Here is a 27,402-nt window from a genome sequence, read left to right as displayed (position 1 = left end):
TAATGATTTTTATTCAAGTGTTATCTTAAAATAAAAGCTAAAATATTAAACTAAGTAAAACTTAGGAGAGAGATAAAAACGTACCAACTTTTTAATTATACTTTAAGATTAAACCATAAATGAAAAATTAAAAACAATACTTTGTTTTTAAAAACTATTATATTTTTAATGTATTACTAATAATTAACATTTATTAAGGTTTAATAAAACTAGTTAGATTAAATAATACATCAATTCTTTTCCAATTTTTGTTACCATCAACATTTAGACATATTGCAGATCTTTTTACGTAAATTTGTTTGAATTAAGCGAATTAATTTTTAGTTTGGTTTAACAGCAGAAGTTTACCAATAGATAACCATCATTCAAACCAGGTAGGTTTAAATAAATAATATCAAAGTTTATAACCATGGATGCCATGCGGGATCCATACGGCAAAGGTTGTCATGACTGTTGGCTGCAGTAACGAGGGTTGCCACCTTACTGTCTGGTCCATCGAATAGCGCCAACGAGTTCAATCTGTTCATAATAACAGTAACCGCTTTATTCACCATATTGACTATAGTTTCGTTGTCCATTTCCACTGGTTTCGTATCATTAGAAGTTCCCGCTGTTAATCCCGGCTTGTCCTCCAATCGCTTCCTATATCCAGTAACCATTTCATCTCGTAGTATCGTTCGCAGTATCGATTGAATCTGGAAAAATTATAATAAGCGATGTTTATTTACTTGTACGTTGCAACGGGAACCGGTCCGGCAACACTTTTAGTCGACTTTTATCCTTGTGGAAGGTCAAGGAAGTTTATATGTTGACATTCAAATGACTTGAAAACGTAGTTGCAACAAGATTTTTAATCTTATAAAGGGTGCTTTATTGATTTAGTGTAGATTGAGGTCAGTTAGTGGACTCAATATCAAAATTTCACATTTTATTCCAGTGAAACATTTACGTAAACATGTTTTTTACTATCCTTTTGTGTGACTTGTCGACCAGGAAACCTGTTTTAGACTCACGGCAAATTGTTTTTATTGGTGTTAGGAAAATAACCTTAAAATTTGGTGTGACTAGGCAGCGTGCAACAGCAATGGCGGAGGCTGTGAGCGGGCCTGTGATGCCGATGTTTGTCAACAGCTCCGAGATGTTCGGCGTCAACCGGAACGGTACCGGCCGGTTGCCGTCCAGCTCTCCTACAAATACAACATACATATTTAACACATTAAAGTATACTCGCAAGGCCAATGAATGGCACTAATTTGCAGTATAAATGTTTTCAGATATATTAGCGGCTCTTAAGTTCGCGCAAATCGCTGCACAAAACACAATGTTAGGAGTGTTTTTTTTTATGGGTGGCGCTATGTCACCCTCTCGTTCCCCTAACATGGCGATCAGGGATGTTGGGTATCTTTATTTTTTAAATAATTTAAAATTTCAAAATTATTATAAAAATTCTTACAATCTAATATCACAAGTTCTTAACTGCTAGTATCACAAAATTTTTCTATCCTATTTAAAAATCCAAAATACATGAAACAAAAATATTAGGAGTGTTGGGACATAGCGGAATGCAGGGAGAGGGCAATGCGCAGCGCACCGATGACCTCGGGCCACCAAGATATTTTAAAAGAGTTATAACAGTGTTAAACCATTCTTAACTTGATTTATATTTTACTTGAATGTAATTTCCTTCTTTCCTCAACATTTCGACATAATGGGTAGTTTATAAACTAACATTCCGTACCTGTAGTATCATCAACATCGAACTTGAAGTAGGCCACATTGAGGAGGCCCGAGTCCTGATGCACGTACATCATGTCTGGGCTGAGACGCGTGAGATGCAGCACGTACTCCGCGAAGGCCGCCAGCGAGAGCTGCAGCGTCAGCATCTTGCGGAATGTCCAGTAGTCGGTGGGCGCGGCAAAGGTCGCCGCCGCCCATTCACGCACCATGCCCTTTGGCACCATGGTCGCTTGCACCTTTTTACAAATGATTTTTTAAAATAAAAGCTCAATTTTCAATTCAAATTACAGCATATTCTAAAGTCGTTTATTAACACACAAATAATACATTTAGGATTTAAAAAATGCTAATATTTTAAAGTTGTTTCTAGTCTTAAAAATGTAGTCAAACATCAAAGAAATGTCAAAATAAGACTCTTAATTCAAATGACTTTACTTCGTCCTGAATAAACCCGTTGAGATGGCCTTTAAGAAACGGCACAGTTCTTAATTTTTGCTAATGTTATTAAAACAACTTTTTTGTTACCGATTGCATGCTGGTTTATTCAATAATTAGCAATATACCACCCCCTCCCCCCAACCCCCTACACTCAGGTAGATAGACGAATTAAATTGGAGCCTTGTTTAAATTAATTAAATTTTTAACACCTATAGGCATTGGTTTTTTGTTCAATTTATTACTTCATAATCTTACTAAAATTATAAATGTCAAAGTTTAGACGGATGGATGGATGTTTGTTTGAAGGTATCTCCAGAACACCTGAACAGATCTGGATGAAATTTGGCATGAATATAGAACATAGTCTGGAAGAACACATAGGCTAATATTTAAGTTTTTTTTAATTCCGCGCAGACAGATTTGCGGGCGACAGCTAGTTAATTATATTTTTAACATCCGCGTTTGTATAATGCGACTCGAGATGACTTCTTTATTTATCCTTAACAAACCAGTTATTTACAAGCAGGTTTTCAAACATTAAAGATGTAGTGAATTTATAAACTAGCATCAAAGTTATTATTATAGAGTTGCTAAGTGAATTAATGACTTTACTGTATATACGTATACTTATACGTGTATTTAAATTATTTTATAACGTTGTTACCTAAACATGGAACAGAAATTGCGTCAATAAACTTGGATAATATGAATTTAAGCTCCATTTGGTTAATTAAACAAAATAGTTATAAACATTTTTAGATGTTTAGTTGTGCAATTCTAGTATTTTAATAGGTTACAAAAAAGCATAAAGCTTTTTATCATCTGAAACATATCATCAGGTCAGGTCTAAATAAAGCGACATAAAAACAATTTAGAAAAATATACCTCAAAAGAGATTCGAAAAAATGAAAAAGGTCTTATATTACTAATATTATAAATGCGAATGTTTAGATGGATGGATGTTTGAAGGTATCTCCGGAATTGCTCAACGGATCTTAATTAAATTTGACACAGATGTAGAACATAGTCTGTAAGAACACATGTGCTATTGACAACAGACGACAGACGTAGTCGTGGGCGACAACTAGTTAAAGATAAGCTGTAAATAAAAGATTGTCATATGTATAGTTCTTTACGCACCTCCCGCAAGATGTCACGCAGCACTTGATGCGAGGCCTGAGAGCCGCGCGCCTGCACGGCCGCCAGCCGCTCGTAGTAGCGCGCTATCGGTGCATCGTACTCCACACCCCTACACACACTCACATGTACACAAATCTATTTTTTTATTTTTATAACTAGGTGGCAAACGAGCAAGCGGCCACATGAATTCGCCCAAATGGCGAAGCGATCGCTGCCCATAGACTTCCGCAATTGCAGATGCGTTGCCTACTCTCAATCGACGAAGGAGGAGACGCACAAAAAGAGAATATTTAACCTTCCTATGCATCTCCTCCTCCATCAAATCCACCTCCTCTAGAAAGAAAGGGGATTAAAATTAGGCCTCCGGCACCACACTCATCAGACTGTACGCTTCCACTTGACGCCTGCCTTCTGTGTGGTCGTGGTATTTCACCGGGCAAGCCGGCCAATTCGTGCAACATATGTTGTTATTGCTGACGTCTACCACTGATATTTTTCAATCAATATAATTTATTAATAAAATAAATTCTTAACAAAGTAAAAACGACCGAACATTTCCATCACTACTTTGTAGTTGAATGGTGTTTCACTCGCGTTCGTAGCTTTTATTTTTGATATAAATCAACGAAAAATCATAAAAATACAAAGCAACCTAATAACTGGGCAGTTTTAAATTAAATTTGCATATAAAAGAATTAGTTTCTAAAGTCAGTGTGAACTAATTAGTGTTGAGGTCATGTTATGAGATCACCGTTTAAAAGCTTAACATAAATATCAAGGCGGCTGACCAAATAAATCTCAATTAATGTCTGAAAGAATTACAGTAAGTGATTTTTTATGACTAACAAATAAATATCATAATTTTATTAAGTAATACAAAATAGTTACTAGATTGTGCAACGTCGAACTTTTAAAACTCAATAATCCTTCTCATTTTAAAGTCTTTTGTCATCAAAGAATTATGATTAGGCACTAAATTTAGTTTCTACAACCAAAACACTTTACAACATTTTGACATCCTATAAAAAACAGAATTATTACAATAAGGTAAAACTATTACAAAAAGAAACACAAACCTGTTCGTACATTCCGTACGATAAATATCAAGTAGAGATATCGAGCTGGGATTGTCCTCTACAAGTCGCATCTGCGGCGACACCGACACAACACGGGGCACTGTGAAGTGGAGGAACCTTCTGGAAGTTTCCTTCTGCTTCCCTAAATAATGGTTAAGCATCCTCAGGAGCTGGAGAACTCGTTCTTCCCGTCTAGCATCACCTAATCCGGAGTCATTGACGACTAAGTACGGGTATATCTTGCCATTATGTCCCCGGATGTAGAGACGTCGAGCAGATGTGTTGTGTTTCTGTACAATCTCAACACGTGGCATGAACCTTGCGATGCGCACATGGTAGTGAGTATGTTTAGGAAGCAAGAACTCTCCAGGTAACTCAATCTCTGCAGTTTTTAAATTAAAGTTCGATAGGAAGCGACATTTTTCTTCAATAAGGAATGATCTGTAAGAAACAAATGGACCGTTAGTTTAATATTTATAGTGTCAATCAATTTCAAAGTTTCATTGTAGAATTAACTAAAGTACATACTTGGGTAAAACTTTAGTTTTGGCTTCAAGTATTTTGACCCATTTTCTCAATTTTTGTATTAAATTCTGCAACTTCATAGCATTGGGCTGGGTGAAGTCGAAGTCTGCGGTGAACTGAGTCTTCATCTTCTGGAAGACGGGGTCCTGCACTGTGGCCTGCGCTCGTCTCGCCAGGCTCTCGGAAGCAGCTGAAGAGAATGCACCACTTACAAAACTTGAAATATTTTCTGCAGACAATACAAAACGGTGCGCTTGTATAGCGACATTCGCATGTTGCTTTAAAAATAAAAATATATACCAATTTTAAATCTTTGAATAAATATAATTAGTCGCTGAGCACATTTTTAGCAAGAAAAATTACAAATAGGTCATAGTAACCAAGGAAAAGTAACAGAACGTTGTCAGTATATTTGTGTAGGAAAGAGAAATGATTGTGGAGCAGATGCGGCAATTTAATATGAAAATGTATATATGAATGTAACTTACTTATGCCGATGCTGATGCCGAATGTGGAGACGACCTTCTTGACAAAGTTGAGAGTGTGGGGGGTGACGGTGGCGTCGGCGACGGCGGCGCGGTGGTGGAACGCCACAACATGGCACTTGGCGAGTCCCGCGCGCAGCTGACGCAGCACCTCCTCGTACCAGTTCTCGCGGAACCACACCATCTGAACACATACAGTTCTTAATGCACAAAACTATAAACATATCAAACTTATTGATGTACGAAGGTTTAAAAAATATATTTAAAAATGTTGTAAATTAATTTTGCAGCTTACTTGATCGACGATACCCTCTAGGGAGGAGAGCACAGTGGGATGTATCTCTCGCTGCAGCTGCATGATCTTGGAGCAGCGCCACATGGGCATGGTGGCCTTGATGGTGCCCGCCTCGCCCGCGCCCGCCCCGCCAGCGGCTCCGCTCTCAGCGCCCGGGCGGGCTCCTTGCTGTGGCTGCTGCCGACAGATTAACAATGTATTACTAAAATTTAATCTTAAACAACAAACAAGACAAAAAGACAACTTCAAAATACAAACGTAACGAAAAAAGTAAAGTCCCAAAGTTTCAGGGGAAATTTGCATCTTTATCAATTAGTATGCTTAATTGACTTATTACAAACTTGCAGTTGGCCGCAACTTTATCCGTGCGTAATTAAAAAAGAAAATCTAATAATAAACATAACTGTCACCCGGGATAATGTAGCTTCCCAACATTGAAAGAATTTTTCAAATCAATTCAGTAGTTTCCGAGCCTATTCAATGCAAATAAACAATGAAATCCTTAATTCTAGCACAGATATAGTAACATACAGCAGTGCCGGCGGTGGGTGGGGGCTGGTGTGGTAGATGTGATGCGATGTTCTCAGCACTCTTGTGCCTCTCGCGCTGCTCGATCTTGAGAGTGAGGTACAGCGTGCGGATCGGGAAGTACACCGCCTGCGGGTACAGCCGCCCCACCTATACCACCACAAACATAGTTATTTAATCGATTCACTTCATAATTATATCTAAAACAATGTTTACAAATCAACATTTTATACATAGGTTTACACAAATGTTATACAAGTTTGCTATAACATTTAATTTTCATCTAAAAGTGGCGAAGTTTTTTTTACAAACAAGTTTTTGAGCTCGACTTCGGCAGCACGGAATTAAAAAAAACGTAGTTAAAAGCCTATGTGTTTTCTAGATTATGATCAATATTTATGCCAAATTTGGCAAAAATAAGCTGAAGATACGTAATACTAAACATGCATGTATCTAACCTAAACTTTCGCAGTTATATTAGTAAAACTGTGGTACATTTTACTAAAGTGAATTAATATAAAGCATTTGGTGGTGTACTGACATGGCTGAGCAGGTTGAGTATGACGTTGCCATCGTACTGCACGATGCAGGCGAGCAGCTGCGGGATCCAGGGCAGCCACTGCACCGGCGGCACACCCACAGAGTACTTGTCCAGCGCCTCCGCCAGACTGTTCTTCTCATCGTCGAAGCTCAGCATCCACAGCACCTGACACCAATATATTAATTTTAATTATATTATAAATTATCTTTAAAAATAATTAATGTTAATGAGCTAATTCATACCTTGGCGCAGTACTTTCTCGATTTAGACTCATTCTGATGTCGACAGGCGTGCAAGAAGCACGTCATAGCTGACACCCCCACTGAGATCTGTCGCGGGTCTCTAATGAATATCTGCTCCAAGTAATCCCCCCACAAGGCCCAGGCCTTCACTAACGTATCGTGCAGCTGTACCGCCGCCGCGAACGCTTTGTTCGCATCTTCCGAACGTCCTAGCTGCGCCAAAAGTAGTCCTTTGAACGCATAGAATTCAGCCGTCATCTCTTTCGTGAAATACTTGAAGTTGGTAGATTCAATCATCTCCAATCCTTCGGTCAGTTCATCTCTTCCTTCTGTCCATGACATTTGAATGTGACACTTGACTTGCTGTCGTATCTTCTGGAAGCAGTCCACTATCGGGACACTGGGTATCGTGTAGATACGGTGTAAGGAATCGAGGCATACACCCGATAGGTTATGCTTCCTCGCTATTTTTGCAAAGTGTATAATTGCCTAAAAGAAAAAAAAAACGAATTAAAAACTTCCAATTTTTTTCCAATTTTAAAAGTTGCAAATTAATTGCTATTACGACTAGTAGGAAAATAATAAAAAGTTATATCATTTTCACGAATTCATTGTTAATCAAAGAACGGTCAAAAAGCTGAAAATTATATATGAAGCTAACCTGAGCACTGGCATGTACGCCGAGCATGCTATGGTTGGAGGCGTGGTCAGTCTGCGAGTCGTAGTGCGAGGCTATAAACTGGTAGTGGTGCTGGCGCCAGGTGAAGATGGCCCCCCAGTGTGACAGCGGGTCCGCCACCACCGGAAGCCGGTTGCGCCACGTCTTCACGATCGCCTTCATGTCGTGCAATGACGTCGGACGACTGTGCAGCAGACCCTGAAAATACGATAATAGATTTAAACTGTTGCAATAATTTATGTTTTAATATTGTTGTCACTGAATTGTGATACTGTTTAGACCAAAAAGTGGTCTTTCGAGCCGGATGGCGGCTCGAAGGACCAACTAAGATAACAAAAAAGCTCTGCTTTGGCTATGGTCGATAATATAAAGTGAAAACCTCACACTAACATACACTATGATCATAAGGTCTAACATCAGATGGTTCTAATATATTCATAGACTTTATATTTCGATTGCATACACCAAAGAGAAGTGGAGCGAGTGAAGTGTCTTCATCCAAGAGTTATTTGTGTATAGTCGACATTGTTCCATCTATTCGATTTCTTGGTTAGTATACTCACGGTGTGTATCTGCGCGGCCTCGCTGAGCTCCATGAGCTGCTGTGCAGCACGCAGCAGTGGCAGGTGGGCGTGCGAGACAAGACGCGGCAGACGGCGCCACTCGCGCAGACACTGCGTCGCCGCCGCCTCCGCGTGCCGCTCCACGCCGCCCAGCTGCTGCTCGCCGCCCGAACAGATGCACAGGTAGCCGCGGTACAGGTTCACCAGCCACGCTGCACATTTTTATATTAACACTGTACACGTATATGTACACTAACACTTTTTCATGGACGTTGACACTAAACGTACAACAATGGACGTAAATATATTTCAACCTCATTAGAAAAAAGATTGCAAAAGGAAACAACTAATAAAATTAATAGAATTCAATCTATAGTGTTACCTAATTCTTTAGGACATCCATATTCCACTTCAGCAAGTGCTTCCTTCATCGTCGGCCAATTAGGATTCCTCCAAGAACTTTCTAGAATCAGGAACGGATCTCGAGCGCCTCTAGTTACGCCTAGCTCGAGCAGGGAGTCCCATTGGTTCAGTTCCTTCGCGCATTTGATCCAGTGCTGGGTCCAGAGGCTGCACTCCTTGTGCATGCTGTATGAAGACTGATTGGCTAGGTACTCTTGTTTTAATTTAGCCATAGCAACATCGTACGCCGCCTGCGCCTGTTCAAAGAAGCCCTGCTGTTCGTAAGCTATAGCGACTGTGGTCTCACGATACTTGGCGTGTTTCTGCCACAGGCCCGACCACATATCCTCCTCTTGTAACAGCTCGTACATCTCGCCTAATGAATCTAGAATTTCCTGTAAATAAATGATATCAAATTATCTAACTTGTAAAGTTTCCTGTGTCGAAACAACTGTACCATAATATAGTCATCCTTACTAAAAAAAAAAAAAAAACAGGGAATAATATTCTTTTATAATTTTGTAATTTTACAAATAAGCTTATGTAAAATCAGACCACCATGGGCGGAGATTCGCGGTAACACACATAAATAAAAAAAAAAAAATCAGTCGAATTGATAACCTTCTTCTTTTTGAAGTCGGCTAAAAAGAGGCTTACCGTTGAAGTAATACTTTCAGTTTCGTGATCATATATTTCGAATTGATCCCGCTGCGCACGACCTGCCGCTTGGTCTATCGCCATCTGCTCTAGATTCAATGTCATACGATGCCATAGATTATGCGTTTTGCCGAGATATTTCATCATTGGCCTGAAAATTAAAACACAATTAATACTATTAAATATTAACAAATAATCTATTCGAAGCATCTTTGCTCAACCATTAGACGAAAAAAAAACTATACAGCCTAAGTTACTCGCTATTAAAAGACCTTATTCAAAACCCAAAACAATTTTTTTAAATTCAATACAATTATTTTTGTGCTTATCCAAAACAAATAAACACTCAAATTATTACTGTTTAAAAGATAACAGTTGCATACTTACGGTTTCATAGTTATAGGAGGATTACACCTCGCCAAAGCCTCTACAAATGTATTGAGTGCACTGAGTGGCTGGTCCCGCTGTATAACATGCACCCCGGATATCAAAAATGGTATCACTTCAGCCATTATAGTCTGAAAAATATCAAAATGAATTTTTAAAATTATATTAGAAAACTATTCCTATTATTAATATTTACTATTTCATCAAGACGATATTTATCAAATTATCTCTCGGTAGCAAGAAGCCAAATTTAACACCAAACTGTTTTTGAAATTTCAAAAGCTGCTGCTTGTCATCAAGTGTACTAATATTGTTATTAACATTATTAAAGGAGAAATTATATAGAAAATAAATTGAACAGTGCAAATAGTTTTACCTCCAGCTGTCGTTCATCAAGCGCACTCCATATCTTGGGCATGAACCTGAGCCAGATGTGGTGTGCCAGCGCATCGTCCATGTGGCATAGCTGTGCGGTGGCCGCCACCAGCTGCTCGGTGCGCACGCGACCTGCCATCTCCAAGAACTCCGACTGCGTCGCCACCATACGGTTCAGAGCCTTTTGTCTGGTTCATAAACATTACATTTTCATATAATTAATTTATTAACAAACGAGGAACAAATTTATTAATAAGTGTTTGCAGTTTTTAAATAGAGCAATTGTAATTGTTTGTCAAACCTGTTTGGCACATTCTTCGTCAAATCATCTTTCTGATTCGAATTGGAATCTAAGTCCATATCGAGAACATCCTCCTTATCCGTCTCTATAGTTTCACTGAAACCTTCTGCGGACTCTTCCTTTACTGTGTTGGACACAACAAAAGATTTTCTGTCTTCACTATCCGCCAGATTTATAACAGCGGATATATTTGGAACTAAATACTTGGCATTGGAAAGCCGAATTTGAGTACCTGCAGAAAAAAACTTAAATTGTATAAACGGAACTTCATTATTTTTAAATAAATTACTAAAGAAAAAATATGTTAACCTTATGTTTTATTAAGTAAAACCGCATATTATTTTAGTACAAGTACCAATGTATAATAGACTACAGGAGGTATCGAAAAATCGTTGTCAAACTCTGTTTGAACCAATCCTTTCTATCTATGCTTTCTAGTTTTAGCTCTTCTTAGTCGAAGTTTCATTTATTATAATAAAATGGCAAATACTCACTAGAAACACAGGTAACAAGAAGTAATTCAAGGCACTGCTTGATCCAGTAGTGCTGTCCGATGTGCTCCCAGTTTTGCGTGCAAACAATATATAGGAGGCGGTCGAAGACACGCCGACGTACGCTCTGGTCGAACACTTCGAAAAACTTGGCTCTAATATGGGGCTGCGGACAGCGCAGGCCGGCCAGAAACGCCGGTTCCAACTTCATTGATAGTTCCGTCATCTTTAAATGTTCATCTCTGAAAAATATAAACATAGATCAGTTCTGTAAGTAAGATGATTTATTATAGACAGAACTTAACAGAGAACAAAACAGAACAGAATAAAGAACAGAACAAAGAACATAACAAAGAACAGAACAGAACAGAGAACAGAACAAAGAATAGAACAGAATAAAGAACAGAACAAAGAACTTAACAGAGAACAGAACAGAACAGAACAAAGAATAGAACAGAACAGGAGAACAGAACAGAACAAAGAATAGAACAGAACAGGATTACAGAACAGAATAAAGAATAGAACAGAATAAAGAACAGAACAGAGAACAGAACAAAGAACAGAATAGAGAATAGAACAAAGAACATAACAGAGAACAGAATAAAGAATAGAACAATGAACAGAACAGAACAAAGAACAGAACAGAGAACAGAATAAAGAACAGAACAGCACAGAGGACACAACAGAAATTCACCAAAGTCTAAAATATTAAACAAAATTTCATCCCCTATTGTTATTTAGCACCCTTGAGGGTAAAATTTTAACAAAAATTGAATTTCATATTTATTTACATCAAATTAGCAGACTTGAAAAGAAGTTTCAAACTTCTAACTGTTAAATGACGATACTTCCATACAAATTACCACCCCCACTTTCAACCCCTTACAACCCTTTTTTCGCGTTAAAAGTAGATATCTTCTTTCCGAGGCTGTCTCTGTATACCAAAATTCATTTATATCGGTTCAGTAGTTTTGGCGTGAAAGCGAGACAGACAGACTGAGTTACTTTCGCATTTATAATATTAGGTCCTTACATATGAAATTGGCGTTTTTCGTACTGGCCACTTTAATCACGAATTTCTCCTCTTTGGTAAGGAATTCCAAATTCAAATTTGTACAGCTATAGACTCATGTATTTGTGGTTCGATGACCGTCATTCATTTGTTTTTTTTCTTCTGTTTTTTTCTGTTTGCGTCACTCATTTTACAAAATGGAAAACTTAAAATATCGCATTATTTACGAGTACGAGTTCCGCCGTGGCACTAGTGCTGCGGAAACGACTCGAAGGGTGAATGATGTGTATGGCGGTCGTGTTGCAAAAGAAAACACAGTTCGTTTTTGGTTCCAACGTTTTCGTTCTGGAAATTTCGATCTGCAGAACAAGCCCCGTGGACGGCCTGAGACTCAAGTTGATAATGAAGAGTTGAAGGCTATTGTGGAAGCGGATCCATCGCAAACCACGTCCGAGTTAGCTGCAGGCTGCGATGTTAGTGATAAAACTGTTTTAATTCACTTGAAGCAAATTGGGAAGATTAAAAAGCTTGAAAGGTGGGTACCTCACGAATTGACTGAAGCAAACCGGCAAACGCGCGTCGACTGTTGCGTTACATTACTAAACCGGCACAATAATGAAGGTATTTTAAGCCGAATCATTACCTGTGATGAAAAATGGGTTCTTTACGATAATCGGAAGCGCTCAGCGCAATGGTTGGATCCTGGCCAGCCAGCCAAATCCTGCCCCAAGCGAAAATTAACCCCAAAAAAGTTACTTGTAAGCGTTTGGTGGACTAGTGCCGGTATTGTTCATTACAGTTTTCTCAAATCTGGCCAGATTATTACGGCTGATGTCTATTGTCAGCAATTGCAAACCATGATGGAAAAGCTAGCGGCTAAACAACCTAGGCTGGTCAATCGCTCCACGCCACTGCTGCTTCACGACAACGCTAGACCACACACTGCGCAACAGACGGCTACTAAATTAGAAGAGCTTCAATTGGAAAGTCTAAGACATCCTCCGTACTCCCCGGACCTTGCTCCAACAGATTACCATTTTTTTAGAAATTTGGATAACTTCTTGCAAGGGAAAAAATTCAACTCCGATGGGGCAGTCCAAATCGCCTTCAAAGATTTTATTGATTCCCGTCCGACTGGTTTTTTAGTAAAGGGATCAATGAACTACCTATGAGATGGCAAAAGTGCATAGAAAATAATGGTTCATACTTTGATTAATTAAATATATTATATTAAAAAATATTCGACTTTTTGTTCCTCCCATACAAAACGCCAATTTCATATGTAAGGACCTAATATTAGTAAGGATGTCATCGCTTACTTTCCCTAAAGTACCTTTCTAATCTTGTATGTGAACTAAATAATGGAGTCAATGCGATTGAAATAATTAATAGAAAATACAGGTATAATATATTAAATAAATTATTATACCTATAAACATAATTAATAAGATCCAGAAAGTGTCCATTAAGCTCGAGGTCGTCGGGGAACCGTTTCTCGACGTACTGCATCAGCTTGACAAGCAGGATGGACTTCTCCCGAAGCGAAGGCGCTGCGCCCGACACGCCCACGCCGCGCCACTTCACCCAGTCCTCCACCATGCGGATGATGGCTCTCATCACCTAGGTCATACCAGTATTATAAACTTGAAATCTATATATATAAAAGAAAGTCGTGTTAGTTACACTATTTATAACTCAAGACCGGCTGAATCGATTTGACTGATTGGTGGGCAGGTAGCTTAGAACCAGGAAACGAACATAGGATAATTTTTACCCCGTTTTCTATTTTTTATTCCGCGCGGACGGAGTCGCGGGTAAAAGCTAGTATATGATAAAAAGAATCTTTAAAATAAAACAATTCACAACCTATTACCTTAGCATCCGTAGTCTTTTCAATAAGTCCAACAAGAACAGTGCCAATAAATGTTTTTCTTGTTTCCCCGGGCATTACTGAGACGCGAGCTTTGAGGAGGTCCAGCGCCAATATCTAAAGTAAAGAAAAATCATAAAGTATTAGCGATTACATATATTTATACGTTGATTATAAGAAAATAATAAAATCAATATTTACGAGTAGGTCAGATGTGGCGGCGTCGGGATTGGGTGCGACGTGGTCCCGCAGCATGCGCTGCAGCACGCGCATGAGTGGCAGCAGCAGGCGGTCCACGTATCCGGGGCTGGAGGCGCAGCACGCCTTCAGCATCATCAGAGGACCCAGCAGCGCGCCTGCGCCACCGCCCGCCGCTGACTTCTCATATGTCGCGAGACCCTCGAACGCGTACTTGCTCACGCACGCGTACAAGCTCTCTAATTCTTCGTACTGCCAAAAAAATACAGTTTTCTTATAATATTTGATTAAAATACCATTCAATAAAATCAATATTTCTCAACATTAGCAGATAAAATATGGAGTGCAGCTTCACATTAGTAATTTAAAATTTTTGGATTAATCGGTTCCTGTAGTGTGCCATCGTAAAGGTTGCGTATATAAAAGATATAAATCTTTAGTTAACGGCGACTTAATTACCTTGGAAGCCTGCGCGGCGCCTGACGGCTCGGTTGGGAAGAGCGCGGTGAGCTTGGCGAGCAAGTTGTGCATCAGACGCACCACCTTGGGGTTGGTGGAGGCGACGCAGGCGGCCAGCCCGCGCTGTAGCGGCTTCAGCGCCGCCAGGCATTGCTCACGTCGCAGCACGCCCAGTAGGAACGTCAGCAGCTCGAGCGCGGTGCACGCGTTCGCACACGATGCTACATTCGTATCCGCTGTTGCGAACACCTGACAACAATAACAATGTGTTTTAGATCTATATATATAAAAGAAAGTTGTGTTAGTTACACCATTTATAACTCAAGAACGGCTGAATCGATTTGACTGAAAATTGGTGGGCAGGTAGCTTAGAACCAGGAATAGGACATAGGATAATTTTTACCCCGTTTTCTTTTTTTTTTTTATTCCGCGCGGACGGAGTCGCGGGTAAAAGCTAGTAAACAATAAAAAGGATCATTCGAAATACTGTTAAGTAATATATTTGTAAAATACCTTATCAAGCCAGGCGAGTTTAGGTTCGCAGAGGTGCGGCCAGACATCAGGCTTGAGGGCGGTCTTGAGTAGCAGCACGCAGCGGCGCGACAACTGCTCACCGGGGGAGCCGCCCACAGCCGCGCCTGCCGCGCCCATAACAAGTCCGCTGCTCACCACTGGACCTTCGTTCACCTAATATTAGAAAAATAATATGCAAATTTATATGTAACATAAAATGCCAGTCTACGGTTACTCCATATTTCTTATCTGGACAGAAGGGTAAGAAGAAAAAAAAATGTTAAAAATATTTAAACAAAGTGCGGTACATACTTGACAGGCTAGTCGCAAGAGCAAATTGACAACAATGTCAACTTGTGCGCGGTCGAGCGGTTTGGCGGCGTCAGGTTCGAGGCGCGAGGTGCTGGCCTGTGGGCTGGCCCAGCCTGTGTTGAGTGCCTTACGCGCTTCCCCGCCGCTCTCATCCACTGACATACGTTTTACAGCACCGCTTGGAGATGTCGCCACCTATGATATGATAATGACGATGTTACTGTGACTTCGTTCGACGTTGAAGAGCAATTGTGTAATTGATACTTACAACGAGCGTGTCGTCGTGTGCGTGATCACGGATGCGCTGCAGTTCCCACTTGAGCGCAACCTCGGCGAGGTCGACGGCCAGCCGGCGCTGCTCGGCCGTGGCCGTCGTCGAAAAACCCAACCGTTGCATCGCTGACACCATGTGAGCCACCAACGCATGCCGCACCGGGTAGTACACCTGACAATCATTATCATCATCATCAGCTCCCTATACGTCCCCACCGAGGGGCTCGGAGCCTACCCCAAGTTAGGGGTGACTAGGCCATAGTCAACCACGCTGGCCAAGTGCGGGTTGGTTGACTTCACACATATCATTGAATTTCTTCTCAGATATACAATCATTATACAAAACGTAAATTACACGTGAACCTATGAAAAGATTTTAGTAATCTGTCTTTTGACATTTCTTTATATCCCGATGTTAACGCCATCTTCATATCTATATCAATTAACAGAAACATCGAGAAAGCGTGCAATAGTACCTTGTAGTGCCTAACAACGAGTTGCAGTATATGGTAGAGTTGTTGCGTGGAGTGTCCGTCTTCGACGATGATCTTCTTGGTCCAGTGGGTGAGCATAGTGTTGCCGTCCTCCATGCGCTGCGGCATCGCGGGCGTGAGGATCTCCAGCGCCTGGCGCACCACCACGCGCGCCTCCAGCGCATGTGCCTTCAGCAAACTGTGGAACACTAACCACAACAAAAAAGATTACTATTTGTAGGAGTTGTAAGGGTCACCTGTGCACTATAGGTCACAGGATACCAGAAGATTATATTTTAATATTAATATTTGGTGTTACGTTTTTTTTACTAGACTTTCACGGGTGACGTAGGCCAATTCACTTCTAAACCAAATATTTTTATCTTAGATTGTCTCTAGTGCTAGGAGAAAAGGTTTAGGTGAGTAGTTAATTTGTTACAACATACCTTGCAAGACAATCCGCTTGTGGATCGCAAATTTAGCGATGATATGACTCAGCAATAAGTGACCGTGATACCTGTTCATTGAAACAAAAAATAGTTAAAAACCCGTTCCTAATTATTTAATAAAACTGTTAAAATATGTGTTTGTAAAACTGTTACATCAGAGATCCACAGTTAAACAATCAGGAATGTTGCACAAACCTTGTGGCAGGATCTACATAGTTCTTGCCGAGGAGACAGGGCCAGGCGAAGGTCATGAGGCGTCGCAGCTTGTTGCCCTGCTTCTTATTGTTGGCGTCGTGTATGTGCGCCGACGCCTGCTCCAGCAGCAGACACGCAAACTGCAGCAGCGATATGCGCACACCGTCCGAACACGCGAACGGATTCTCCGGATCGATCACCTAACACACACACAGTAATAAGTCAGGGCAAATCACTTGTCAAAATAGGTCAAATATTTAAGCTATAAAAGATTTTTCTGGATCCGCTAAATAAAACTAAGCTAGTCTAAACAAAGTATGACGTTAATTGTTTTTTTTAGTTTTTACATCAATTAATCAGTATATCAGTCACCAATAAGAGAGACTTCACCAATAGAAATTAAAATTAACTTGTCATCTTTTAGTTGTTCCACTTAACATCGTCATTTAGTTAAACTCTATCCAAAAAATGTATACTAACATTGTTGATGAAAACAGATACGACGTTATCCGGATTGTCCTGATATGGCGCGGGTGGACCGCCGACAATTTTCTGTCCCTTCTCAAAACTAACGGCGAAGCAAGGTATTAATATCATTTGAAGAACTTTGGCCTTCAGATCCTGCGACATGGCGTCGCCGGAGAAATGCTCCACAAAGCGGAAGAAGGCAGACCGCTTCCATTCTACTGTGTAATTCTGTGCCACTGTATGTTCGAGGAAATCACGAAGAAACTAAAAAATAAAAAAGTAAACTTTTTAGTTTTTGTATAAGTTTTATGTCAACAACTATTAGTTTTTTCGTAAAATAAAACTCACTGACTTCTCTTTCCTGAAGTTGTTTTAACCTACCCACATAAATATTAAGTATATTAGAATAGTGGTACACAAACCTGGAAGTCTGGTATAAACCGGTCACACAATGCTCGCAGCAGTTGGAACAGCAGATCAATGTTAGACGGGTGATGGCAAAAATAGTGTAGCAAAATCTTAACTATCAATTTTGGTTCTTTCCAATGTGTACAATCCACATTTTCGACTTTCTTGTGCATTTCCTGGGAACAAATTAAAAGAATGCAGTGAACAATACATTATTTTATTACAAAATAAAAACAACACTGTCTATGTATATAAATAAAAATTGCCTTCATTAAGACCAAATCTTACTAATATTATAGATGCGAATGTTTAGATGGATGGATGGATGTTTTTTGGAAGGTATCTCTGGAACGGATCTTAACGAAATTTGGCACAGATATAGAACATAGTCTAGAACAGTGTTTCCCGAAGTGGGCCATAACGCCTCCTTGGGGGCGATAACGCCCCCTTGGAGGCGTTTGAAACCTAGGAGGGGGCGATAAGAGACCCAAAAAATGGGAGGCATTGAAATTAATTAAAGTAATGAAATTGTGGTTTTTAAGTTTTAGGGCTGAATAAAAATCAGGGGCGCTCTGATATATAATTGATTTTCAAAGGGGGCGGTGAAAGAAATAAGTTTGACAATCACTGGTCTAGAATAACACATAGGCTACTTTTAAGTTTTTTTTTAATTGCGCGCGGACGGAGTCGCGGGCGACAACTAGTATATTATAAAGCTAAAAATAAAATCGAAAAAATTTCTATATGTAAAGTAAATTCTTACATGGTAGCTGTCACTGCACCAGATGCGTTTAAGTAATTCCATAAGCTCGTGTTGTCCTGACAACCATTGATCATCATATTTGATAAGAAGAGATATGATCCTTATAGCTTGGAACTGCATTTCGTTGCGGTCTGTCTGCGGTAAGGCTGCGGTTGCGGCGCTGTTGTTGACCGCCAACAGCTGCTGCAACCGTGGCTTCTTCGACGTCTGCAGAGCTTCCCGGAACGCCGGACCCGCCTCCGGGTGTTTGATCAGATATATTATAAATCTACTCCATTGCTGATCTTTTATGTTAATGTCATTCATCATTAGGTCTAGTGTTTCTTTTGGATACCTAGATAAAATAAAGAAAAAGGTGAAATTAGATTAATATAACTATTTAGCATTACTTTGTGTCCTTCATTTTTAGAAGTTTCAATTTGTTTATTAATTTGTATTCAACTTACCGTGGTTTTCTGAGACCAAAAACTCCATTTAAAACATATTGTTCTCTCTTTTTGTCAAAGATAATGACAATTTGTTTTATACACAGATTTTTGTCTCAGAAACCTACGGTTAACTATTTAATGTTATTAAATAAGTATCATTATGAACTATGAAATTGTTAAAATTGCAGAAAAAATCTTGTTTTTTTTTTACATAAAATACTAATTTCGACTTCTACAAAATTTCATAAAATTTTCATTTTAGGGTAGGGCTCGATCCTTACTTACCTAAGAAGAAATTTAACCAAAGGTTCTCTGAAAGGAGAGCCGGCTTCAACTGACAATGACTTCTCCGTATGTAGTATGAGACGGCACAGAACGTCTATGAACCGCGGCGAGGCGGCTGGGATTTGATGGAATATGCCAACCAGGATTATAATCTTCTGCTCATTATCCATGTTCTTTGACACACTTTGTAAGAAGTTGCCACCTGTAAATATTTTATCATTAGAATTTTCTTAATGATACCCAACTAAGTTATTTTACCAGCCAACTTGTACAAAGAAGTAAAAAGGATGTATGGATTGTTTTCAATAATATATTAATTGATGTATTTTATAAATTGTTTATCCTTACCATGAATGTCAGCTGCCGTAAGACATGAATAAGAACATATTGCCATTGTTAGTGTTTTGTGGTAAGAAGTAAGTTTAAAGTAGATAAAAACATAATTTCATACCTCTATTTGTCTGGATAGAATAATCCAATAATTTCTTAAGCAATTGCAATAGTTGCTCGCAGAGTTTCTCACTAAAGGTGGAGGGGAACAGTTGCGTGAGATAGGAGAGTCTTTTAGCTCCATTGACACTTAAGTTGCGATGATCTCCCAGCGTCAGTAGCAACGGTCTCATAACGGGATGCACCATCTCCATGTCGATTTGGAAGCCCGATAGGAACTTTTGCATACATTCAAATCCAGCCTAAAGAAATAAATGTTAATATTTAAAATAAAACAGTTAAAATAGAAGGTAAACAAAAAGATGGAATGACTAAAACTAAACTAACATTCCAGACTAAAAAATAGACCTTACCTGCTGCAATTCCGGATCGTTCTTTTCAAGCGATTTGTATAACACTTGAAATATCTTTTCTCGGCACGGCTTCTCCTGTATATAGTGGCAGGAAGCGAGCGCCCGCAAGGCCGATATCCTGAGAGGCACGAGGTTCACACCCTTGTAGCATGGCAGTTTGCCTAACATTGCGTCCTCACCATCGCACAATGATATTAGTTCGCGGAAAAACACCTTATGCTCGTTTATATTCAGGTCTATGAGAATAAAATTTAAGGATTGAATATTCTGCAGATATCTGCAAATAGTAACCTGTATTCCAGCACAATATAAATAACATACCTATTGTGAACAATCTGGGATTCAATGTTGTGCAGAATGTGGTTCCGTCCATTAGACCCATCTGTGCGTTTGCAGGCTGATGTCTTAATAAATGTTTCTTTGGTGGAATTATATCAGCTATTGCTTCCCTATGAGGATCCATAACTTCCGTCACTGTTTTATTTTGCAATTGAGCTGTAAGTTCTAATGATTTCATAGACTGCAATAAAAAGTGACAATTATAGTTATGTAGTTTAATATATATTCTTTTTAACTCGCACATTATTTCAATTTATTTAAATTACCTGTTGGCGAACTAACAAATGTGGACTTGTAATTTGTAGCACTAACTCCTGCAGAACGTCGTGCAGAGCGCGGGTCTTGGCGGCCGCCACTTCAGGCTCGAGCTCCGTCTGTCCACTGGGGCCGGTCACGCACACCCGCACGAGCCGCTCCAAGTTTATAGTCGCCATATCTATAGCTCCGGACGACACTTCTCCAGTTAAATCCATCATAACGAACAGCACAGCTTTTAAAAATGTGAACACATGCTTGTAAACCCATTCCGGAGCCATCTTCTCAAGCATGAACTTGACGGCGATACACCCGCCCAGCTTTGCGTACCACGCGCGCTCGTAACACAGGGACGACATTCTTTCTGCCAAGTATTCCATAAGCGGCAGACGACAGGCCCGCTCCTTGCTTCCGAGCACTGTGGCCGCCGTCTCGATTATAAGAACCAAAGCTAAATGTCCCGGCTTACATAGTTCTTTTTCTTCGTGTCCCATAACGACAGCGATAGCGTCTATCAAAACTAACGCATCGAGCCCTTCTTTCGGTCCTCCGGTCCCAGCAAAAGGACCAGCTTCCTGAGCGATCGCAACAAGAGTGTAATGACGCACGAGTGACACCATTGTCGACAGCACGTGTTGTCGTAACTCTTTTATAGCCGCCGCCACAAACATTCCAGTAAGAGCTGTTCGATGTGTGTTTCTCACGACTGCATTGCTACATTTGTAGTAAGGACCATTCTGTGGCGGTATTTTACCATCCACGAAACTGGGATGATTCAATAGCTTGTATAGGGTAGCTCTGTCGTCTTCCAAGTTCAGAGTGGCCGCCAAGTAACAACGAAGAACTTCCCAGCATTGTCGCCGGTAGTAAGGTTCGGTGGTACTAGACTTGAGCGCGGTAAAGGCAGTCTCTATTATTTTATCAACTTCAAAATCTATAGGTTTAGGTTGTTCCTGGAAATAGGCAAGGACCGCTGGCGGAGGGGCGTCGGTCTCCCGGTACTCCAGCCTCTGCGGTTCGATCATCATTTTTCTGTTGCCACCACCGAATTTACCGAGAACTCTGAAGGCAATCCTCGCAACTTCATTATTCTGTAAGGTCCTCCACAGAGCTTGCATAAGATCTGCTCTTACGGGTTGAATGTGTTCGTACAAGAAGTCCGGCTGCAAGTTGTCGACACAGAGCTCGAGGGTGCGTAAACCCTGAGATATCAGCGTATGGGAGCCGTTGAGTGCCGACACCAGGGGATCCATGAGCATTGGCAAATAAGGCAATAGACTGCTTAATCTGACAGGTACAGTCAAACACAACTCCACAAACAGATCCTTCATGTGCTGCTTGTGAAGGCCACTTTGTAATCGGTTGAGCCCTTCCAATAGGTTGGGCAGCAACGGTAAAAATTCTTGGTAAAGTAAGTCGTGGCTCCCGCCTCCTATAGACCGGAAAAGTGCTCGCAATAACAAGAAGTAGTTGTACGGCTCCTTGGCTGTCATTGCATAATCCATCGCCTTGTTCACTATGCTATGTAAGTGCGGCCGAAGCATCTGTTCGTTCTCTGTGGGAAACAAACTGACCGAACCGAACACCAGCTTGAACAGCCTCAGGTACAAGTTTGAGCGCTCAACATTCGTACCCATTTCTTCCATTCTCTTTAATAAGTATTCGACTAGGACTGTAGCAAAAATAGGAGACGTCGCAGGGTTCGACAGGAAAGTGTTTGCTATTATTTGTAATGTCATGTTCTTATTTATTCTCTCGACCATGTGAGATATAGTCGCCGTGAAGATTTCTTGGAAAGTTTGTGGATTCATCATAGAAAACTGGAAGAGAAACAAATGAATACACTGTACTGACAAATTTCATATGCAATTATTAAATTAAATCGAAAGAAAAATACGATTATGTTTCGAACGAAACATTATGAAGCTTAAATCATATAATATGACAATAAGTAGACTTACAACTCCACTGAAGTGCTCGAGCACCTCCTTCTCCTCCTTGGAGCGCACATGTGGCTGTGCGGGCGGCATGGCGGGCGCGCGCGGCGCCGCCAGCGTGTAGATGTCCAGCGACTGCAGCCCCCACCGCACCAGCCGGATGAACACCAGCGTCTCTCGCGAACTGAACTGCTTCTGCCCCGTGCCCGTGGGAGCGGCCGCGCCCAGCGAGCTGGTGCTCGTACCCTCGCCGCCTGCAGTCGCCTGCTGTTCAACACAATTGACCTTAAAATTTACTTCATTATTTATATATGTTCAAGAATAATCTTATTTCTTACTAATATTATAAATGTGAAAGCGATATTTCACATTTCTTTCATAAGGCTCGAGGTATCTCCAGAAGGCTCGAGGGATCTTGCTGAAATTTGGCATAGATCGGATTCGCGGGCGATAGCTAGTAAAACTTATGTTTTGTGATTATTATAGATGAAAAAATAAACGATGGAATATTTGATACCCATTGAAAACTTTAGTTAATTTTATAGACAATAAATTAAGGTTAATGGTTGCACATAATTTAAAAAAAACTTACTTTGCAGGAAGCACATCCCCATGTTATAGTTTTGGCGCCACACACTAGTGTCTTAACCAGCGTTCTGTAGTCTCCGACGTTGAGGTTATTCAAATAAGAGTTCGGAAATCCTATTTTAGATTTCTCTTCGGGCTTATTAATACTATCGAAGTAATCCGGCGAAGGTTTTTCTTCGTCTAACTTCACTTCAGAGGTCGCGACAGTCGTTGATGTAGAAGCAGCCGGCGCGGGAGTAGTCGGCGTGCTTGGTGTTGTACCATTCGCCGTTACTGTTGTTTGTTTGCTAAAATAACAAACCAATTCAGTTTATTTAGTATCACTGAAAATAATTCAATAACAAATGTTATCACATTTAGAAGATCTAGTGATCTTCACCCATATATTATAAGATTTATTTTTTCTTAGATTATTAAAATTAATATGCGAGATTAAAATTTTGACAATTGATAAAAAAAATCGTGTGACTAACCATTTAGCCATGAGTGCAGGTAGCTGCAACTTGGAGATAGTCTTGAATTTAAGTACGAAGACTTCGAGAATGCGCATGAGAAGCTGGCGGCCCTGGGGCTGCGTTCCTGTACCCTCAGCCTCTGACCTCTGCCGCACACAGTCCACCATGTTTAACAGCAACTTGCAAGACATCGTCTGAATACTGCAAACAAAAATGCATTGTTTTTGTCGTGCGTATAATATATGTATTTATTTGCATCCTCTCAATTATAAGCTTATTTAAAATTATTTTTCATAAATGTAAAATTCATATGTTTAACCGCAGATCTGTATGGGAGTAACGACCGTCGAAAATAACACATTGCTTATAGAAATTGCAGTCACATGCGGTCGAAGTGTTGGGACCAGTCCTGCTAGTGGAAAAAGGGTTTAAGTGTCATCAACTACAATTAACAAATATGTTATAAGTAAAACTAATTAATGTACCTTGTAGGTAGTGATTCATCATGAACATTCTTAGCAAACAGGTGAGCGGCAAGAGCCAAGTCTGTCAAGGGCAAGTGTTGCCTCACATGGTGTACCAAGTCTGCCAGTGTGGAGTAGGCCAGTGGTCTCAGGGATTCATGCACTGTCCATCCTCGACCCAAGAGAACATCCTCATCAAACAAACGCTCCATGTATGGAACAAATTCTGTAGAAGTTGAAAACAATCAAATCAAAAAATATTACCCTTTCATTAAGCACTTCAATATATGTATTTACTAGCTGTCGCCCGCGACTCCGTCTGCGCGGAATTAAAAAAAACTTAAAATACTTATGTGTTATGCCAGACTATGTTCTACATCTGTGCCAAATTTCATCAAAATCCGTTCAGTCGTTCCGGAGATACCTTCAAACAAACATCCATCCATCCATCTAAACATTCGCATTTATAATATTAGTAAGATTACTTACTCAATCTTAGGTCTGTAGCCAAAACATGTCTTGTAGCTATCACTAGTTCCTTCCTTAAATGAGCTACTTCTGGAGGACATAAAGTTAACAAGCCAATAATTCCTTTAACCATTAAAGTAGCATGATTTGCAATTGTCTCTTGATATATTCTTATGATATATGCCAAAAACGCTAATGTTTTTATCTGGGCGCCCATAAAATCCACAAATACTTCTTTATTGAAAGCCGCTGATTGCCTATAAATTAATAAGGATTACAAACTATATATATTGATGTAAAAACATTTAAAGCATTATACCTATATTTATTTGTAAGCCAAAACAGCTTTTCTCGGGACCCCGACTGGTCACTGACCTATCGGCGGGCCCAGATAACACTGGCAAGACGCCATAGAGCTGGCAGAAGGCACAGGATAGGCGACTCTGGCGATCTCTTGTGTAAGAGTCAAGACCCACTTTGGGTTGCTACACCAGCGGAGTAAGTATATTTATTTGTTAACTTACCTATGATTAGCAGCTGGTTGCAACGTAATAGTTTCCATAATCAGTGGTATAAAGTTGCTAACTTCTTGATGTACATTCTGTTTATATAGTTGATACATAAGGACCACTATGATAGGCAGCTCTTGTATCACTTTTAATGATAAAACAGATCGAGGTATGAGATTGTACTGAAAAAAAAAATGCTTTACCATTAATTTCTCATTTTTATTAAATTCAACATTGTTAATTGATTGGTAAAGTAATTTAAACTTACTAATATGTTATTTGACAGATAATATTGGCAAAAATGTTATCAACCCTTTGGTTTGTACTTACCGTAACAACACTGCCATCCATTAATTTTTTTTCTGTGTGTATAGGTGTTGTGGTGTATGTTTCTTGCAAAAGTTGATCAATACTAATTTCAGACAGATCTTTAACTCGGATTGCAGGCTTTGGTTCAAATATTTTAGGTAAATGATTTGGTAAATCGGAATATATACATTTTACCCATTGTAAAAATTTATGTATCTAAAACATACCAAAAAAAATATAAAAAATTAAATTCTTAAAAATATAATCTTAAATATAGTATAGAAATAACACAAAAAATATACCACATATCAGTTTCATATTTTTCTATGAGTAAAAAACTACTTGTGACACATACAAATTTAAAAACGTATAAAAACTTTGCAACTTACATCAACATCAGTACTGTATTGAGGTCTGTAATGTTTATGCAATTCCATAAATATCTTCAAACAAACCAAAACATTCTCTTCATTTTCAATTTCCATCAGTTTCAACATCAAAATTAAAATGCTCTTGAGGTATGGCCTCAGAGTTTCATTCATTGGTAAGCGATGTATCATTTCAAGTATTAATTTCCTTACTTGCTGAATATTATATTCAGCTATAAAATGTGGCTCCCCATCTTGTAATATTTTCAGGAAGATTTTTAGGGAGTGATCTAGGAATTGTGGATATTGTGGTGAGTTTAAAATTACCTGAAAATGAGAATGAACAAATTTTTAAGAGTTACTATTTGATAGTCAAAGTGAAAAATATTCCTTGATGCCACAAGAAGGTTTTATGTACATATTTCAGTTGGAGTCACTATTATCATTTCTGTGACTGGCTCTAGCTTGAATGGAAAGGTAAGCATTCCAATACCAATTAACCCCACATGAAAAAGAACATAATTCAAATTTTGACTAATGTGTAAAGTTTGAAGGCATATATATGTCTTCCAACCTTACACTGCCTTAGACTAGCTGTCACCTGCGACCATGACTATCTATGCAAAATTTCATTGAGATCGATTCTAGATACATTCAAACAAACATCCATCCATTCATGTAAACACTTGCATTTATAATATTTTTATGATATATGTAAATAAGCTCTGAACCCATAAAAGTTCAGGTCATGTAGACATATGAGACGATGAGGCACAACTGCCTTTTTGTCTCACAGTCCCCAGCTCAAAATAAAAATCATAACAATTTGCAGGTACAAATTGAGCTCAGGCGGGGTCCCGTAAGTAAGCTCACGCGTCCCCGTGGCCCCGCCATAATGCGTCGGAGGGCAATCAGGTTTTAGTGGGTATTCCGGTCGCCTTCTGCGGACGGCGAGTCCCACACTCCCTACGCCATTGCACAGCCCGGCGTAGGGGTGCGTAACTACATTTCCTGACGTTAGTGTGAGTTACCTATGATGTTACCTTCAACTATTTTTATGATCATTGAGAGCTACATAAAATTTAAAAAAAAGTACCTCAAAATTTTCACTTAGTTCCTGGGCAGCTTTAAGTTTTATTTCGTCTTTAGCGCCGAGATCAGCCAACATAGTCACATAACTCCTGTATGTGTTCATCTGTGTATGAGGGTCACCAGAACCCCCAGTGGCCATTGCAGTCATCATTTTGGTTATATGTGTCTACTTCTTACATCCGTAAATTCTATGATACTTTAATGACAGACATTTCTTCCTTTTAAGCACATACCGCAAAGAAGCATTTTGATAATATGAGAATAGTTTCCGCTTTAGTGATTTATGAGTTTCTCGAAATAAATAACATCCATCTATTTGCAGAGGACTGAGAAAAGTTTAAGCTACATCTTAGTTTTTACATAGTGGGTAAAATGCGATAGATTTCTTTGATCTCACCTCCATAACACGATAATGGAGTGACTGCTGGGAGTGACAAAGTAACGCAAATGTCAAAGAAATATAGTCAACACTTGGACTTGTAAATGGAAATCAAAACTGCTGCATTTCTATTGTTGCTTTTACTACCGCTACCGTGAATAAGTTATGTTTGCCAATTGCCGGATTGCATTGCCATGCCAGACAAACCAAACCGATTAGAATTCAGAATTCACCAACACAAAATCAAAATAGACAAACAATGTCGGAAACCAAACCGAAACCAAAACCAACGTGCTACTATCAAAGAATAGGTAATAAAATAGAACAACCAAAACTCAAAGTAGAAAATTGATTTTAACCATAGACATTTTCATTTCTGTTTTAAAAATGAAGCAGCTGAAGATGAGTGTATTCAGGATATGAATGCAGGATATTAAACGTTTCTTTAGATATCATAAAATTATGAAA

At 39.5% G+C, this 27,402-nt stretch overlaps 1 protein-coding gene across 1 annotated transcript; it reads right to left on the bottom strand.

Moving 5' to 3' along the window:
• Window positions 1-242: 242 nt before the first annotated feature.
• On the bottom strand, window positions 243-27,231 carry LOC106714190 (transcription-associated protein 1). The gene is made up of 46 exons (XM_045679118.1): window positions 26,560-27,231; window positions 25,485-25,790; window positions 25,117-25,311; window positions 24,802-24,968; window positions 24,299-24,534; window positions 23,831-24,035; window positions 23,364-23,546; window positions 22,895-23,177; window positions 22,327-22,569; window positions 20,377-22,185; window positions 20,093-20,291; window positions 19,772-20,007; window positions 19,420-19,660; window positions 18,969-19,170; window positions 18,256-18,589; window positions 17,507-17,668; window positions 17,097-17,348; window positions 16,617-16,816; window positions 16,419-16,489; window positions 15,976-16,181; window positions 15,495-15,671; window positions 15,227-15,421; window positions 14,915-15,088; window positions 14,402-14,650; window positions 13,946-14,194; window positions 13,748-13,861; window positions 13,304-13,494; window positions 10,866-11,104; window positions 10,372-10,603; window positions 10,072-10,258; window positions 9,696-9,826; window positions 9,309-9,459; window positions 8,632-9,046; window positions 8,250-8,461; window positions 7,669-7,884; window positions 7,008-7,496; window positions 6,766-6,930; window positions 6,228-6,374; window positions 5,697-5,873; window positions 5,405-5,585; window positions 4,920-5,106; window positions 4,392-4,832; window positions 3,316-3,424; window positions 1,739-1,973; window positions 1,048-1,187; window positions 243-695 (listed from the first exon to the last, which is right to left on the bottom strand). The coding sequence occupies exons 1-46, from the start codon at window positions 26,704-26,706 to the stop codon at window positions 402-404; spliced, it is 11,574 nt and encodes a 3,857-aa protein (XP_045535074.1). The 5' UTR covers window positions 26,707-27,231; the 3' UTR covers window positions 243-401.
• Between the last annotated feature and the right edge of the window lie 171 nt (window positions 27,232-27,402).

This window comes from Papilio machaon, chromosome 1, assembly GCF_912999745.1.
Source record: "Papilio machaon chromosome 1, ilPapMach1.1, whole genome shotgun sequence".
In the NCBI taxonomy this organism is placed as follows: Eukaryota; Metazoa; Arthropoda; class Insecta; order Lepidoptera; family Papilionidae; genus Papilio; species Papilio machaon.
Note: the sequence above shows the minus strand (reverse complement) of the source record. Positions and strands in the feature narration are given on the sequence as shown.